General features: G+C 42.5%; 1 protein-coding gene across 2 annotated transcripts in view; it reads right to left on the reverse strand.

The window, feature by feature from the left end:
• LOC126281695 (acetylcholine receptor subunit alpha-L1) overlaps nucleotides 1–13,817 on the reverse strand; it is a 601,659-nt gene extending 587,842 nt beyond the window's left edge. Inside the window, exon 1 of one of the 2 annotated variants that reach the window (XM_049980867.1) lies at nucleotides 13,391–13,817. In XM_049980867.1, the coding sequence (XP_049836824.1) occupies nucleotides 13,391–13,582 (192 nt within the window). In that variant the 5' untranslated portion in view covers nucleotides 13,583–13,817. Of the gene's footprint in view, nucleotides 1–13,128 lie in introns of both variants that reach the window. The other variant, XM_049980868.1, reaches the window with a different exon arrangement.
• Between the last annotated feature and the right edge of the window lie 4,694 nt (nucleotides 13,818–18,511).

Here is an 18,511-nt window from a genome sequence, read left to right on the forward strand (position 1 = left end):
TACGGACGTTTAGGACTGTGGAAATCTCGAGTACAGATGTATGACACAAGTGACACCCTACCAACTGACTACATTCGAAGTCCGTGAGTTCCGCGGTGCGCCCCGTTCTGCTTTCTCACTATGTCTAATGACTACTGAGGTCGCTGATATGGAGTACCTGGCAGTAGGTGGCAGCACAATGCACCGAACATGAATAACTTATGTTTTTACGGGTGTCCCGATACTTTTGATCACAAAGTGTACACATACCTTCCTCGTGTATCTGTACATCTATACGTAAAAGTTGGATCAAAATCTGCACCACAGTTTTTGAGGTCAGTCTTCAAGTACAGCCAGGAAAACGCGGCGGAAGAATTTTGTTTGTGATATAAGTGGATGATATGTATAGACTTCTGTAACAATAATTTGGTATGGGTAAATAGCCTCGTGCAAGTTATTCAACAGGACGCCTCCTCGGCACCTTACGTATGCCTAATGCAGTTATCCAACAGGACAAAGGAGACCAAGAGTTTGACGTGGAATTCGATCCACACCTTTCTGGTGGATCACCGTATCACTTAGAGGTGAATGATACGTTGTAAGGCAGACTAAAAATTCGGTCATCCGACTGGGATTCGATCCATCGACATTTCGAATTTCCATGTCGCCGTTTTACCACTAGCCTAGCAGCACCAACATACACTAGGGTCATTCTCAACTGCTCACTGGTTTTCGGCAATTGTTTACTCCTTTTTCCGCCACTTACTTTCTCATCCGCAGCTGACCACCACATAATTCCCATTATTGCTCGAAATCCCACTCCAAGGATTACCGGGTGATCAAAAACTCAGTGTAAATTTGAAAACTGAAAAAATCACGGAATAATGTCGATAGAGACGTAAAAACTGACACACATGCTGGGAGTGACACGGGGGTTTTATTAGAACAAAAAAAAAAATCAAAGTTCTCAAAATGTTAGACAGATGTTTATCGTTTGGTGATGATCGTGTGCTCAGCCGTCACTTTCGTCATCCTTGGCCTCCCAGGTCCCCAGACCTCAGTACGTGCGATTATTAGCTTTGGGGCCGGCCGCAGTGGCCTCGCGGTTCTAGGCGCGCAGTCCGGAACCGCGCGACTGCTACGGCCGCAGGTTCGAATCCTGCCTCGGTCATGGATGTGCGTGATGTCCTTAGGTTAGTTAGGTTTAAGTAGTTCTAAGTTCTAGGGGACTGATGACCACAGCTGTTGTCCCATAGTGGTCAGAGCCATTTGAACCATTTTATTGGCTTTAGGGTTACCTGAAGTCACAAGTGTATCGTGATCGACCGACGTCTCTAGGAGTGTTGATAGACAACATCAGACGCTAATGCCTCACCATAACTCCCGACAGGCTTTATAGTGCTGTTCACAACGTTATTCCTCGACTACAGCTATTGTTGAGGAATGATGGTGGACGTTTCCAATAAAGAACATCATTTTTGCTTTGTCTTACTTTGTTATGCTAATTATTTCTATTCTGATCAGATGAAGCGCCATCTGTCGGACATTTTTTGAAGTTTTGTATTTTTTTTTTTTTTTTTTGTTCTAATAAAACCCCATGTCATTTCAAGCATGTGTGGCCATGTGTACCTCTCCATCTGCATTATTCCGTGATTTATTCAGTTTTGAAATTTATACTGCCTTTTTTATCACCTGGTACATTCAGTTTTTTTCTATAAACCCAGAAATGAGATGATATTCTTGCGCGTGGAACGTATCAGAGAGTGTAACACAAAAAACCTGGAACGTCTGAATATAATACTCGTTTCCCTAACCATTTGGCAGAAGATTGTCGAGATACGTGAATACATAACAACAACGTGCTCAGTAAACTGAAACTGAATTCTACAGAATTAATAGACTATCAGAGTGAACTATAGCTACGCACTTATAATAAATTTAAACTACGTAATCTTGACTGCTGTGGGCAAGTGCTGTCAAAACTCAAATTTAACAGACATTTTTACTGAACTTGGTATATTCATCTACAAAGTAGAAGAAGTTACTAAAAAGTCTTTCAAATTTGTATGAACAGTGCTTCATCTGAAGCCAAATTCATGATGCTTGCTGGAAATTTATTTAAAATGTGTGTCCCTGAATACTAGATCCCTTTTTAGACCTAAGTAAGTTCTTATTCGTAGAATTTGTACTACGTATTGAGCTATTGGTTGGAAGCACAGACATATTACTTGCAACAAATTTCATCAAGGGCTAAATACACTGTGAACCACCATGAAAACACATATTTCCTTGAACATGTTTCCACTTGATATTCTTGAATTTACACCAGAAACGCCAATTAAATATCGAACAGAGAAAAACACCCTGGTGTTCAAAATTAAAGCAATATGTCACTATTTCCCCGCCCTGTGTCTAATTCACGATATAGTCATACAAACTGTCAACGGATGTTCGTACGATTGTGATCTGAACGGAAGACGGTGTTCCGGTCAACGCACAACCACGCCAACAATGATGTCAGGCACCTAACAAACGGGTAGTGCTCGCCAGGTAATTTCACAACCACAATCGCTGTCACAGGAGGTGCAGTATGGCACAGAGAAGATACCTGCCGAACCCTCTGCGGTTCAGTGTCATAGAAAGAAAGGAAGCAGGGCAGTCGCAAACTAATGTGGCTCGGTGGCATAATGTGAACCGCTCTTTTCTTTCTTGGATGAGGCAACATATTATAGAGACCGAATCTGTGTCCCAAAGACCAGGGCAGGACGGACTACGTGTGGCATCAGAAACAGAGGACGGTTATTTAGCTGCAAGGGCACGACGGTACCGCCTTTGTACTGCAAGGAAACTGGCGTCTGAACTCACAGCATCAAGTGGAGTACTGGATGTGCTGTATCGCGGCAAAGTGTACAGAAGGCTTCCACAGAATGGCCTTTATTGTCGGAGGCCTGATGTATATGTACCTCTGGCGGGGCTTCGCAGAAGGGAACGCCGGAAGTGGAGTCATCAACAGGTGACCTGGACAGTCGAGTAGTGGACCAATGTTATTTTCACAGATGAGCCTCAGTTTGGTCTGGAGAGTGATTCTCGAGGACAGACACCGATACTGACGACGATCTCTAGCGGTGTGGGAGGAGCTTCTTGGGACATCTTTTGCGGTTGTTGCGCGGTGCTGTGTGCCCAGAATTCGTGTTGATGGTCGATAATGCTCGACCTCATAGAGAACGGGTGTTTCCTTGTAAGATATTACACGCATAGAGTCGCCTGCCCGCTCTCCCGATTTGAACCCCATGGAGCACGTTTAGGACGCTAGGGAGACAAATTGCGTCATGCCAGCATCCACCAGCCACTCTTCAAGACTTGCGAACAGTTCTGCCGGGAGAATGGGCGCTATTGCCTCAGCATGAGATTGATGACACATTCACAGCATGTCGCGTCATCGTGAGACCTGTATTGCTACCAGAGGTGGTCACACCCAATACTGAGCACATTAATCAGTTGTCGGAATGTGTGTGGCAATACACTAAGCTGGGAAAAAACAAACAATATTTTTAGAATGAGATTTTCACTGTGCGGAGGAGTGTGCTCTGATATGAAACTTCCTGGCAGATTAAAACTGTGTGCCGGACCGAGACTCGAACTCGGGACCTTTGCCTTTCGCGGGCAAGTGTTCTACCAACTGAGCTACCCAAGCACGACTTACGCCTCCTCCTCACAGCTTTACTTCTGCCAGTTCTACAAGGTTCGCAGGAGAGCTTCTGTAAAGTTTGGAAGGTAGGAGGCGTGAGTCGTGCTTGGGTAGCTCAGTTGGTAGAGTACTTGCCCACGAAAGGCAAAGATTCCGAGTTCGAGCCTCGGTCCGGCACACAGCTTTCATCTGCCAGGAAGTTTCAAACAATATTTTTGTCTGCCGTTACGCACGTTGCAGTCGTTTACGATCTGTATTCTTTATATTGTTTTTACTTTACTATCAATAATTTACACAGTTCTGTGGCAAAATAAACGCAATCTTACAACTTATCAATGAATTACGTACACAAACTTTATTGACAAACAGCTCTATTAGTGAAAACCTTATCAAAATACCTACAGTTACTACTGTAGTTCCCGAGACTAGGCGTAACGTATAGACAGGAAAAACGCGGTGGGTTCTGTAATTCATGCACATATCCGTATAGACGAAAGTAAATTTCGCATATGTCAAGTAACAGGGTTCGGCGATTATCGGACCATACGTAGAAAGGGGGACTGATGACCTTAGCTGTTTAGTCCCCCTTAAACATCCCAACAACCACCACCACCATACGTAGAAAGAAAAGCTACTGTTGAGTGTACACCGTACCTGAAACAAATACGCAGTGAGAAGAACAGAAATGACACTTTTATTCAACACAATAATTAAATTGACGTCACTGAGATTCAATATGGTCCCCTGCACATTACAAAAGATGGGATGTGGCTTTTAACAGGGTGTCTGATCACCGCGGACTACAGTGTATGCATTGCAAAGTGCTTCGGAACTGACAAGCTTTCCCACATCTCGCCGTATGGGGTTATGTAACGGAAACAGGAACATTGTCGAAGATGACAGTTTTGGTGGTCAAGATACTACGATTGGGGTAGGCGTAGAGCTGCATGGGAGTACTGACTTCCAAATCTTCGAACACGGGACACTCACCCATCTACGTCACTGTGATACTGTACACTGTACCCTTGTGCTTTCTTTTTGGTGGTGCGTTCGGTCTTGCCCTCAGTTTTTTGGGTGCCAAAGCACGACAGCCTCGAACAGCGTGGGTGGAGGAGCTGTCCTTTCCCCTGACTTAAATCCCGTCACGAACTTATGGAGTTTGTTGGAGAGACGTACTGCAGCATGTCCATATGCACAATGGACATCCAGCGAATCGCAAATTCTTGAAACCAAATAAGTCAAAATTTTCATTTTTAGTTTTTTCACTGAATAGTACATTTTAGAGTACAGCCTATCGTTTGGTGTTGAAATAAAACACGTCACGGTCCAACAAATGGGGGAAAAGATGGTTCACTCTGCGCTGTTTGTTGTTGAAACCAAATAATAAGTTACTGACTTATTTATTTTTAACAGATGCTGCTCGTTCCCGCGTAGAATCTGTTTTCGTCCAGTACTACACATTGTTGATGAAATTATCCATCTCCTTTGTTGTGGCACTAACAGTCACTTTTTATGTTGACTGAGCGGCAGTTGATTGTATTTTTATGGCTCCAAAAAGGAAGAACAGTAGAGCAGATTTATGAAAGGAATAAGGTAAAGATAGCTCGTACCAAAGGACTGCCTTATCGAAATTACAGAGGAGATTATGTTCCAGGGAAAGCAGTAAGAGAATCTTGCAGGTGAATATCAGCCTTTCTTGGAACAACTGTAGGAAACTGTATAGACGTAAGTAATCCTAATATCACCAGCAATGACAGTCTCATGTTATTAACTCCCTTTCAGCTGCTGAATGAAATGTTATGACTCCATTGTCGTAATGCAACGTAATAAAATTTTGGCAAGATTTCTTGATCTTCCTGCCCAGGACTTAAATCTGCAGTGCCTTATTGAAGCAAAGGAAGTAAAGCAGAGGCGTCCTCGGAAGTCTGATCCAGAATGTTGAGAAAACTGTAGGGATGCAAAGTTTATTTACCATATTATGCTTATAAGTGAAAGGAAACTGGTTTGCAAGAACGTTTTCCTGAATACACATGCAGGGACGAATGGGCGCGTGTTTCGAATCTGTATATAGATGGATTAGTAAGACACACTTTCCATTTAAGAAAAAGACATGAGCCCATAATTCCAGGATCAATGGACGGCATTCCAACGGCCTACCCAACATACCAAATACCTATTTCCAGGATGAGGATGCAAGATGTGAATAAAGTCATTGGATATGTGCCTGCTACAAAGAGATCATTGTATGAAGACGTGCTTTCTTGGCCAGTAATCGACAGAAGTTATAGCTGAAGAACAGTTCATCATTATCGCTATTAAAATAATACAGTTTGTACTATTTTGTGAGACCTTGCTAATGTATTATGAAGTTTTCATACAATTAAATCCTAAAAAAGCAAAAAATATGTTTGTAAACTGTTCAAACCAAATTAGTCAAAAAACGTTGAAATCATTAAATATTGAAATATTATATTCCAATTATTTCTCTCTCAATAAAAGCGGAATGAAGTCACTTTCATTACTGAAAAATTCCAGCAATGTAGCAGTAATACAAATGACAGTATTCAGTTTTTTGTTTCTCCTCGAAAGTGTAAAGCAATGACTTATTTCTCTGTTGGTCCATTACGACCAGGGGAAATCGGCTGGTACGTACTTTTCAATTCAATAAACTTTACCAGCAGCTGTACACTTTTTCGAATCAACGAACTTATCGTACAGCGCCATAAAACTCGATATCGTGAACCCCAGTCGTTGTGAACAGTTGAACTGCCGAAACTGGTAGCCTTTAAAATAAAATAAAACATCTTAAAGTGTACGGCTGTTGGTAAAGTTTATTGAATTGAAAAATCACTAATTTAGTTTCAACAATTGAGGGTTCTTTTTGTCAGCAACGCTGATGGAGTACCAGAGCGACGTACAACAGGAACTCCTTAGCAACGTTGTGGGCGGCGTGGGAACACATTGGAGAGCATGTAATGCCGTGCGTGGTGATTACACGATCTATGAAGAATCATGTCGCATCTTCCCTAATGGCCAGGGGATCATCAGAAATGGCGGCGACTTCAGCGTGATTATTGTCTTTGCAAAAGTGTCATTTCTGTTCGTCTTAGCGTTTACTTCTTTCAGTTACCTTCTGCGCCATAAAGTAACAGTTATTTTAAGTGTGGTCCAAGTTGTATAGTCTTATGTTGGTAGTGAAACATCAAGTGGAAGTTACTTTCTTCCGTAAGTTTTCCTCAGCTGTGCTTGGATTATAGATATAGATATGGCATTTCATTAACTGCTACCCTCGAAAGCTAAGCACACACACACTCTGGCAGATATGCAGGTAGTCAGCTGAGTAGTTTAGACATAACCGAGAATTTTTCCAGGATTTGAAATAAAAATCTCCGCCCAATAGAGAAATAATATTTGAACCTGATGTTATAACTGTTTGAGTCCGAACATAAAACGAAACCAAGTTGCACCTGTCTAGCAGTAATTTGTAATTTCGTCTTGTAAATAATAGATTTCAGCTATAAGTCGTCCTTTCTTTAAAATTTTATTGGCATTTAGCTAGAAACTAGCCATTCTCAATGCACTATCATTTTTGATCAATGCATGTAATGGATGTTGGTTGGGTTCCATCCACAGTTCATTGAGTATTCAATGAAGTAGTCATTGAGTATATTCATTGAGTGTTCAATGAATTGTGGATGAAGCCAGACCAAAAGGCATTACATGCATTGATCAAAAATGATAGTGCATTGAGAATGGCTGGTTTCTAGCTGAAATCTAGACCTGCCAATAAAATTTATAAAAGAACAACTGATAAATGAAATCTATTGTTTGCAAGTCAATATAACAGTCGCTGCATGCAACAGCCTTCTGAATGGAAGGTAACATGAATTTGTAGTTTTTATTCACGAGCGCCATCCTTGATGCCGTATTCGTAGGTATCCGGTATTTATTTGAGTCTTCTGTCCACTGTCGGCTAGTGAACAAAACACAATCAAGCAGAAAACTGGAATTGCTCTCTGGGTAAACAGCAAACATCCTAGCAAATAGAGAAGTACGTGATGTTTCGAATAGTGAGAAATCTTCTGATGGTGCAGCAGCTTCGTACACGTCTTTAAGGAACTCTTAACCACTGTCACTGTCACGTATATATACAACGAGATTCCAAATACTGCAGAAAAATTGCAAGAGCTGATAGACGAACCATAATGCGACAACATGGGAACAGGAACGTATGGTGCTGCAAGTCATCCTGAGTCAATGAAAGTCTAAGAACGGCAGAAACAATAACGAAACAATGCACTCGCGATTTAAGTTCAGCAACTGTTGAAGGAAGCACTACCCGATATGCGTCATTATAACTGGATGTAGCCTGACGGAGGAACTGCTCAGGCTGGTGTGCAAGTACGTCATGTACTCAGTGCCACATATCGCAAGCGTTGGATCGGGAACGAAGCGCCTGATGTCTCGTCTACTTGGTAGAGAGCCCCAACGCTTTCTACGAATATATTATGATTGTATTACACGTGGTGTTCGCCATTTTGAGCACCTTCAGCAAAGAACATCATTGTTAAGTAAAGAGCACATTGTCTTGTTTGAAATTAAGGTGCGTGCGCCTGGTTGTTCCTTATATTCTAAAAATTTTACTGTAGCTCAATACTACTTCGACCATTAGTTCATATTCCAAAGACGCTGTATTTCGACTCGTCTATCAGCTCCTTCAGTTTTTGCTCAACCTTTGGATCATACTCTAAACACATTGAGGCACATAATTTTGGAATGCCCACGGCGTCGTTAGAGCAAATGGTCTCGTATATAAGGAAGTCTAAATGCCTAAAAGTGTAACGAGGATCGACCCCTGATGCACGAATAGGCAGTCACACTGAACTCAAACAAGTGAAACGTATTGCGCAGAAATGGACGATTGGGTTGGGGATTTTGGGGGATTGTGGGGGGGGGGGGACGTTACTTACTTGATTATCCCTTTGCCATCATCACAAGAAACAGCAACAACGACGGAATATACATGTGGAGCGATTTAAACTGGAAAGACAACAGTAAAATGGTTGTAGGAGACTATGATGCCAAGCGCAGGCTAATTGCAACAATAAAAGTGACAAAAACGTCAATATTGGCCTTTTAGTAAGCATGATTAAAAGACGAGACAGAAAAAAAAAACTGAAATATGAACTGTTCTCAGTGTGAGAATGTCTCACGCTGCCACAAGAAAGGCGTTATCCATCACGGCAAGTATTACTGTCAATATTGTGAGAGGTATCTTCTACAGAGTATTAGAAAGCATACTACTTTCTCCCACATACAGCTTACGAAATGACTCTGAGGTAACAATAGAAAAAGTCGAGCCTATCCTGTAGCAGACAAACAGTTTTATTTCAGTAGGTCAGAACTGAAACAAAATGACTTCAGAAAGTTAGTATAGGAAACTATCAAATTATAGGCTTTTTACCGATGAATTTAAACGTTCTTTTACTTTTTTGACGTTAGTATTTTTGAATTACTTTCTTTTCTATTACGGACACTTATCAAAAGAATTCTATATCAGTTCGCAATTATGATGCATGTTATTTGATGCTTTTAAGTCAAAATTCACTGACGTGCAGGATAGATCAGACATCATAATTAGATATATGAAATATGAAACAACATAAAAACTTCTTCACACATTTTTCTGCCATATCTCGAAGCGGGAAGACTGGAGCAAGGCTGCCACACTTACAACATAAAAAAAACACATCTAAACGCAAAGCTTTCCAATTTTTAAGAGCTGTTGGTCAAATGTTTGACTAACCCGAAAACATGACTCCCTATAAATTACACAAAGGACATCTATCCGAATTTTCATTGACAAACTAAGAGTGGAGTGGACAAATGGGGAATCTAATTGAACCATGTGAGGTCTATTTACTTATTTGAAAATTATCCGGTGTATTAAGAAAAACTTAGTGATTTCAGGCAAAATTACACTATGAGTAACTGTCCAAATTTTCATAGCCAAACGAAGGCTGGAAAACTGATAAATGGTTTACAAAATTGACGGTCGGGAGATCTAGTTTTGCATAAAAGGGTTTAAATGTTTGACAGTAATCCAACTAAGGAAAACTGAAACACATTAGCCCATTTAAATGATGTGTCAAAAATTTTTTCCCTTTAAGGTCTACCGGTTCTGCGCATAAAAAGTTGCATTGCTGTGATATTTGTTCCCCAAAATGACATCCTTTGAACGAAGAAATAAGCTGACAACATTTAGAGAACTGAAGACGCCAAGAAAGCAATTGAGGAGTCAGAAAGTTCGTGTCTTACAGGTGCAGTTACTTTACGTATAAGGTGTTGCGTTGCGTGTTGTTTGATTTCTAAAATGGCTTCGTTCGTATCAAGTACTACATTTAGCGCATTTAGAAAACACATAATACAAATGCGACATATGCCACCGTCGTTTGGATGTTATTTTTTTACACTGTAACCACATTCAGCGACTCTACATACCGGCTTCGGGCCTTAACTGACGCTGATTGGTTGAACTCAGTAGGTAGTTGATGGTTGCAGACGGAACATCGCTTTTACAGTATTCTACGGAAGCCAGTTCATAGATGTTGACCACTGATGGGATCATATATACGATTGGAATTCAACCCTTTAACGTCAGTGCAGGCCTGAAGATGGTGTACAGAGCTACTGTAACAGCCTCGAATATGATAATATAATAAAAAAAAAACATCAAAACGAGGGCTGCAGGTGTTTCATTTTATTACGCAAGCGAACAACCGAAGTCTCGCAGCTCGTCAGTCGCAAGGATGTACATAGAAAAATTTCGAGAACAGTTTCGTGTACACGACATGAAATACAAAAAATAAATAAAAAAGGAACGGTCAAGTTTTTGGGAAATGATTTGTTTAAACCTAAGAAATAAAATATATTGGGATAATACCTGGCTCGTGCGTGAATGATGCTCTCCAGCTAATTAGTTTCCGATTCAGACCGCACATTTTCTTTCCCTATATCTCAAGGATTTTCTATTCGAAAATTTTTGAGACTGAAAAAATATTATAAATTTGACAAAGCTTTTGGTATAAATGATATAAATATGTCAAGTCCTCCACACTGCAGCTTACCGCCCAGTAGACATAATTTACCAGACAATATGGTCTAGCACTCATCTGAATTCTGAGATTCTAAGAGAAACATTGAACATGAAATTTTCGATCGATGCATAGTTTGCTGTACATGATTTAGAGCATCATTCATAGGCGCGACAAAGGTTTCACTAATATATTTCATTTCTTAATTTCATTTCACAAAAAATTTGACCGTTTTTTATTTTATAAAGAAACTTTTTAGTCATTTTTTGAGGTCATTTCAAAAGTTTTTATACGGATCCATGTTTCTGTTCTGTTGCGGTTGTCCTCTCATGTCCTTTTCGACAGTGCATAATTAAATGTTTCTTTCCAGCATAAATATTGTGAGCAGAAACTTGCATTTTACCATGATAATGAGCACTTTCAAAAGTGTGTTATTTCTACTATCCCACGTCCAGTACGCTGCATTATTTTAATATTATATTTCATCTCTTTTTCAGTTCGTCTGTTTTTACTTGTTTAAAATTTTTACTAAATGCATTGTTGTTTGTGTATGGAGAATGAAGACAAACATCTCACATTTGTTAACGAGATATATTTGTGGTAGTGTGTATTAGTATGAATCTTAACGATGATTCGTCAGTCAGTATTTTACATATCACATAATGTAATTTCTACAATTTATGAAAGCTGTGGAACACAGCCAACGAAAAACATTTTAGAACTTAGAATTTGGCTTTTTATGAGTGTTACGCAGATGTGTTTTTCGTTTTTAAAATAATTCGACAGAGCGTCTTTTTACAGAAAAATGTGCTCAGTCTTTGTTTACAGTATGGCATGTTAGCGGAGACTCAGGAAATGACAGAAAAAAACAGTGTATGGAAGACGAACTTCTGGCTTGAGAGAAAAACATTTTGTAATTGGTTCCTTGTGTTCCCAACGTAAGGAAACATACTTAAACCTGCTACTGAGATACGAGAAATTGGTTAACAGTTTCTTCTTTACTTTTATACATTTTAAGTATCTTATGGTTGTACAAGCACATCGTAAGTAGTCTGAAATAATTTCAGTAAACTTGGTGACAGAAAACGAGAGACATGAAGTTCAAAAGTTGGCAACAATGCAGTACAAAACACAAACGATGTTGAAGAAATAACGGTGACATATAGATGGGTAAATATGTTGCTACTGCAGGGCAGCATCTGCTGAGTACAGTAAACTTCCAAGAACTGGAAAGTACTATTCTGCAGAGGTAGACAAACTCTTGTAGTTTAGTTTCATTAAAGAAAAATGTGAACATAAAAAGAAGACTTCGGAGGCTTATTAAGTCACGGCCTTTATCGGTATTTACTACATGTCCTAGCATAAGTTTTGTTCTGAACAATTATGTTGTCATAAATCGCCGTGGAATGTCCGTGTCTGTTCAGGTCCGTCAAGAGCAGATCAGGTACACTGACGGGTGAGATTCCGATGTATAGCGGTATTGTACATCCCGCGGAAAATGCTCTTTGTAATGGATAAACATTTTAGTGCCTCTATAAACGTAATGAGGTATTGGCCACTCCGACAAGAATACGGAGTGGCATTGGAGGATATTCTGAAAATTCTGAGACATACGTCTTTCTTTGAAGTGTTCTGTGTGATACCGTGACGGTGCTAAGAGTTTCATGTAGTTTTTATCAGAATGACGGTGTATGCAATATAACTCAGTAACAACTGTGTAATAATTATATTTGTGCAAGTGTTGTACGGTGGGTGCTCTGCAGCTTGAAAGCATTTGTTAAAGTGCATGTTGCTGTAGAACGTGCACTGCATTTGTCTCATATTTCCTGACATACATAAATGTTAGCATCATAAGCATTAGCGCACACGACATCTGACGCACACGTACGCCTTATGTAAGTCGTCTTTTGTATTTCTTCGACAATGTAAGCAAAATTATGTTCTAGATCTGATATGTGTACATAAATTTGAATGTCCTCTTTATCAGATGCCACTGGTGATGGGCTATATGCCCAAATAGTGGCTTGGCAATTAATATTTTTTAAATGCGGCCAGATGTCTTGCAACAACGATTATACTGAAACTAATTTAGACCGCGGAACTATACGTATCTAAATTTGTACACAAAATTTCAGTTTGGGCTAAACGGGAAAAATTACATTTAATCTGTTTTTACGTGTCGTGATAGAAGGTTTATTTCGATCTAACAACAGAAGACACGTCACTGATTTGGAGAAAGAGCTGTACAGACAGTGCCTACACAATATGGGAATATAAGGAAATGGAATGACCGATGGTGAAGATGAAGCGTGAGACTGGCAAGACGCCGTATAGCTGCGTGCATTATGAACAGAGTGGCAACACTACCTTCATCTTAGGCGCCGCCGCTGTGTGTGTACGGATTTGCACGGGGGAGTTGACCGACAATAGCGGAGTTTAACAGGTGTTCCCGCCCGCGGGTTTGGGCGGCTAATTTGGCATGCAGGGCCGACAAAGGGCCGCGCTGAAGGGCTGGCGGCGGCCCTGCGGCCTCACCCCGCCCCCGCTGGAGACTGGGCTGACGCAGCAGCTCGTGTGGCGGGCAGATGCGACGCCGCGGCGGGCAGGCTGGCGGGCGCCGGGTACCTACCAGGTCGATGAGCTGCGACAGGCGCAGGCCCAGCTTGACGAGCACCGTGTCCGTGTTGTTGCTGACGGGCCGGATGAGCCGGTTGTAGTTGGACAGCAGGTCGTCGTACAGACGCTTGGCGTCCGGGTTCGCCGCGGCCGGATGGTGCAGCAGCAGCAGCAGCAGCAGCATCGGCGGCAGCGCGGCCGCCATGCCGGCTCGGCTCTCGCTACTGGGGGCGGCGCTCGCCCATGCCCCCGTCTCGTCGCGCTGCGACCAGCGCCCCCGGCGTCGCTGAGGCGTCGGCGGTGGCGGCGGCGGCGGCTCGGTGCGTGCTCGCAAGGCGCTGCGGCTACGGCGGGGCGCACCGACGCGTGCAGCTCGGGCGGCCGACCGGACCCGGCGGCCTGCGATGGTTCCCCGGGCCGCCACCGCCGCCCGGCGGCAGCACTGCGGCCCAGCTGGTGTGGCGGGGCCGCGGATGGCGTCGCTCTGCGCATGCGCACGCATGTCCGAGGGGGCGCGTAGCGGGTGCCCGCGCCGTTCAGAAAAAGATTCCTCTGGTCCACACACGGCCGGTTCGAGAATACGATGAACACTGCATATAAAACTCGCACCATCTTCCTTTTTAAGAACCTTCAACATCGCAGCGAGTGAGCAATCGTTCGTTAATATATTAAAAATCTAAAAACCCCCCTCGATTGCGAAAAAGGCACCTATTGTTAACCCAGGTTTCGGCGTATATAACTACACCTTCTTCAGAACAATGAAACCTACAAGTGTCTAAGAAAACCTTTGTCAATGATTAAAAGAACACCATAGCTATACAATTATAAACGAAAAACAAAAGTAAAACACAAACAGTACATATGTACAAAGTCAAAACCACTAGATAACAGAACGCAGCATGTCATTCTCAATGGAGAGAAGTCATCCGAAGTAAGAGTGATTTCAGGTTTGCCGCAGGGGAGTGTCATAGGACCGTTGCTATTCACAATATACATAAATGACCTGGTGGGTGACATCGGAAGTTCACTGAGGCTTTTTGCACATGATGGTGTAGTGTATCGAGAGGTTGTAACAATGGAAAATTGTACTGAAATGCAGGAGTATCTGCAGCGAATTAACGCATGGTGCAGGGATTGGCAATTCAATCTCAATGTAGACAAGTGTAATGTGTTGCGAATACATAAAAAGATAGACCCCTTATCATTTAGCTACAAAATAGCAGGTCAGCAACTGGAAGCAGTTAATTCCATAAATTATCTGGGAGTAGCCATTAGGAGTGATTTAAAATGGAATAATCATATAAAGTTGATCGTCGGTAAAGCAGATGCCAGACTGAGATTCATTGGAAGAATCCTAAGGAAATGCAATCCGAAAACAAAGGAAGTAGGTTACAGTACGCTAGTTCACCCACTGCTTGAATACTGCTCAGCAGTGTGGGATCCGTACCAGATAGGGTTGATAGAAGAGATAGAGAAGATCCAACGGAGAGCAGCGCGCTTCGTTACAGGATCATTTAATAATCGCGAAAGCGTTACGTAGATGATAGATTAACTCCTGTGGAAGACTCTACAGGAGAGACGCTCAGTAGCTCTGTACGGGCTTTTGTTGAAGTTTCGAGAACATACCTTCACCGAAGAGTCAAGCAGTATATTGCTCCCTCCTACGTATATCTCGCGAAGAGACCATGAGGATAAAATCAGAGAGATTAGAGCCCACACAGAAGCATACGGACAATCCTTCTTTCCACGTACAATACGAGACAGGAATAGAAGGGAGAAACGATAGAGGTACTCAGGGTACCTTGCGCCACACACCGTCAGGTGGCTTGCGGAGTATGGATGTAGATGTACTTAACTTAATAGTGTACGCTCCACCTCACGCTGGCCTATGTTCGATGGGCCATGACCCGCCATAAACTGCAGCTAAATGTTATAAGTTAAGTAGTGGTTTTGACTTTGTACTTATCTACTGTTTGTGTTTTCCTTTTCGTTTACAAATGTATAGCTATGGAGTTCTTTTAATCATTGACAAAGGTCTTCTTAGGCACTTGTGGGTTTTATTGCTCTGAAGTAAGGTGTAGTTATCTACTCTGAAACCTGGGTTAACACTAGGTGCTTTTTTTGCAATCGAGGCGGGTTTTTAGTGTTTTAATATATTTTCCTTTCTACTTACGCTTTTCCTCTGCAATATCTCTTTACATTCGTTTAATACAGTTTCCCAACTTCTTTAGAACAGAATCCCGTCTCTAAATCTGTATTACTCATTCAGGAGAACACTGCTCTTCATCTCTCGAATGGTCTCTGAAAACGCTTCCAGACATACACTACTGGTCATTAAAGTTGTTACACCAAGAATAAATGCAGATAGGAAACGGGTATTCATTGGAGAAATATACTAGAACTGACACGTGATTACATTTTCACCCAATTTGGGTTCGTAGATCCTCAGAAATCACTACCCAGAACCACCACCTCTGGCCGTAATAACAGCCTTGATACGCCTGGGCATTGAGTCAGAGCTTGGATGGCGTGTATAGGTACAGCTGCCCATACAGCTTCAACACGATACCACAGTTCATCAAGAGTAGTGACTGGCGTACTGTGACGAGCCTATTGCTCTGCGACCACTGACCAGAGGTTTTCAGTTGGTGAGAGATCTGGAGAATTTGTTGGCCAGGGCAGCAGTCGAACATTTTCTGTATCCAGAAAGGCCCGTACAGGACCTGCAACATGCGCTCGTGCACTATCCTGCTCAAATGTAGGGTTTCGCAGGGATCGAATGAAGGGTAGGAGCCCCGGGTCGTAACACATCTGAAATGTAACGTCCACTGTTCAAAGTGCCGTCAATGCGAACAAGAGATGACCGAGACTTGTAACAAATGGCACCCCATACCACCACACCGGCTAATACGCCAGTATGGCGATGACGAATACAAGCTTGCAATGTACGTTCACCGCGATGTCGCCAAACACGGATGCGACCATCATAATGCTGCAAACAGAACCTGGATTCACCCGAAAAAATGACGTTTTGCCATTCGTGCACCCAGGTTCGTCGTTGAGTACACCATCGCAGGCGCTCCCTACTGGGATGCAGCGTCAAGGGTAACCGCAGCCATGGTCTCCGAGCTGATAGTCCATGCTGCTGCAAACGTCGTCGAACTGTTCGTGCAGATGGTTGTTGTCTTGCAAATGTCCCCATCTGTTGAATCAGGGATCGAGACGTGGTTGCACGATCCGTTTCAGCCATGCGGATAAGATGCCCGTCATCTCGACTGCTACTGATACGAGGCCGTTGGGATCCAGCACGGCGTTCCGTATTATCCTCCTGCACCCACCGATTCCATATTCTGCCAACAGTCATTGGATCTCGACTAATGCGAGCAGAAATGTCGCGGCACGATAAACCGCAATCGCAATAGGATACAATCCGACCTTTATCAAAGTCGGAAACATGATGGTACGCATTTCTCCTCCTTACACGAGGCATCATAACAACGTTTCAACAGGCAACGCCGGTCAACTGCTGTTTGTGTATGAGAAATCGGTTGGAAACGTTCCTCATGTCACCACGTTGTAGGTGTCGCCACCGGCGCCAACCTTGTGGGAATGCTCTGAAAAGCTAATCACTTGCATATCACAGCATCTTCTTCCTGTCGGTTAAATATCGCGTCTATAACACGTCATCTTCGTGGTGTAGCAATTTTAATGGTCAGCAGTGTAGATAACGACGTCGACGTATAGGTTTTTGCAGCTTCTGGAATATGTCTGGTGGACAGATGTCCAGGTTGTAGGGAGGACGCGGCAATACGTCCCATCCGTATTCGCGTAGTTTTCGGGCTACAACACTGCCGATGTGCGGGCTAGCATTGTTTTGAAGAGTGAGTGGCCCAGCATCCATCAACTGAGATCGTGGTTTGTGCATTTTTCTGCGCAGGTTTTGCATGAAGTTACGACAATACATTACAGTGGCACTTGTTCCACACGCGACTCTGCCATAATAATGCCTTGGTGATCCCAAGCAAAAGTCATGATTTGCTTGAGTTATAATTGGGCTCATCGTACTTTTATGGGCGTGGAGAATCTGAAGTCCCTCCTATCACCGGACTATGATTTCAACTCCCGTTCAAAATTTTTACTCCACGTTTTATCAATAGCGACGATTTGACGCAAAAATCCTTGACCCTCATGGTCGAATCGTTGTTTGAGCAAGGATGCTATGTCCAGGTGTTTCTATTTCTCTTCAACAGTCAAACTGTGAGGGATTCTCGTCTTCAAATCACTTATCAAAAAACGGAATACTGAAGGTGGGGAATTCCATTGGCTCTCACAAGCCGTACTGCGATCTTCGTCATGAGCATCCGCCACAAATTTCACACTTCGTTCATCTATTGGTTTTGATCTTCCGGGTCTTGCAGCATCGTCTTTGCTCATACGACCGTCACGAAAATGATTAACCCAAAGTGAAAGTGTACTAAGATCCACTGTAAACTCACCAAAACCTTAACACACTGTCGATTTCTTCCGATTTTTTTCATCTTGAAGTTCGACCTCTGATCTTCAATAGCCACAGTACCAGAGTCCCCTGCAGGGTCCATTTCGACATCTCGTTAATTTTACTTTAGAGTACACAGAGAAAAAAAAGAACACATGCTTCTTCCTCAAACTCTCCACTACATTGAGCGTAATTTTCATTGTTGTTGCGTCAAACAATCCACTGTAATACCAACCTGTGCATTATTTATTAGACCCCTCGTATCTTTCCACTTAAATAACATATTACTTGGCATCAGCCGGTATAATGTGCCCCTCTACATCTACACCCTGCTTCTATACTCTTCAATCAACTATGGAATGTCTAGGAGACGATATGTCCGACTGCACCAGCTCTTATGGTTTCTTCCGTTCCATCCTTATATGGACCGCGGGAAGAACGATTGTTTAAATGCCTGTGTGAGTCCCGGAATAGGTTCAATAACTCCTGGTAGTCGTATGTTGTACGGGTCCTACAGATATGAGCAATATTCTAGTATGGTTCTCATGAGTGATTCTTTAAGTGATCTTCATTGTAGACTGATTGCATTTCCCCAGTACTGTACTTATAAACCAAAGTCTACCACCTGCTTCAAAACAC

This window comes from Schistocerca gregaria, chromosome 7 (assembly GCF_023897955.1).
Source record: "Schistocerca gregaria isolate iqSchGreg1 chromosome 7, iqSchGreg1.2, whole genome shotgun sequence".
Classification (NCBI taxonomy): domain Eukaryota; kingdom Metazoa; phylum Arthropoda; class Insecta; order Orthoptera; family Acrididae; genus Schistocerca; species Schistocerca gregaria.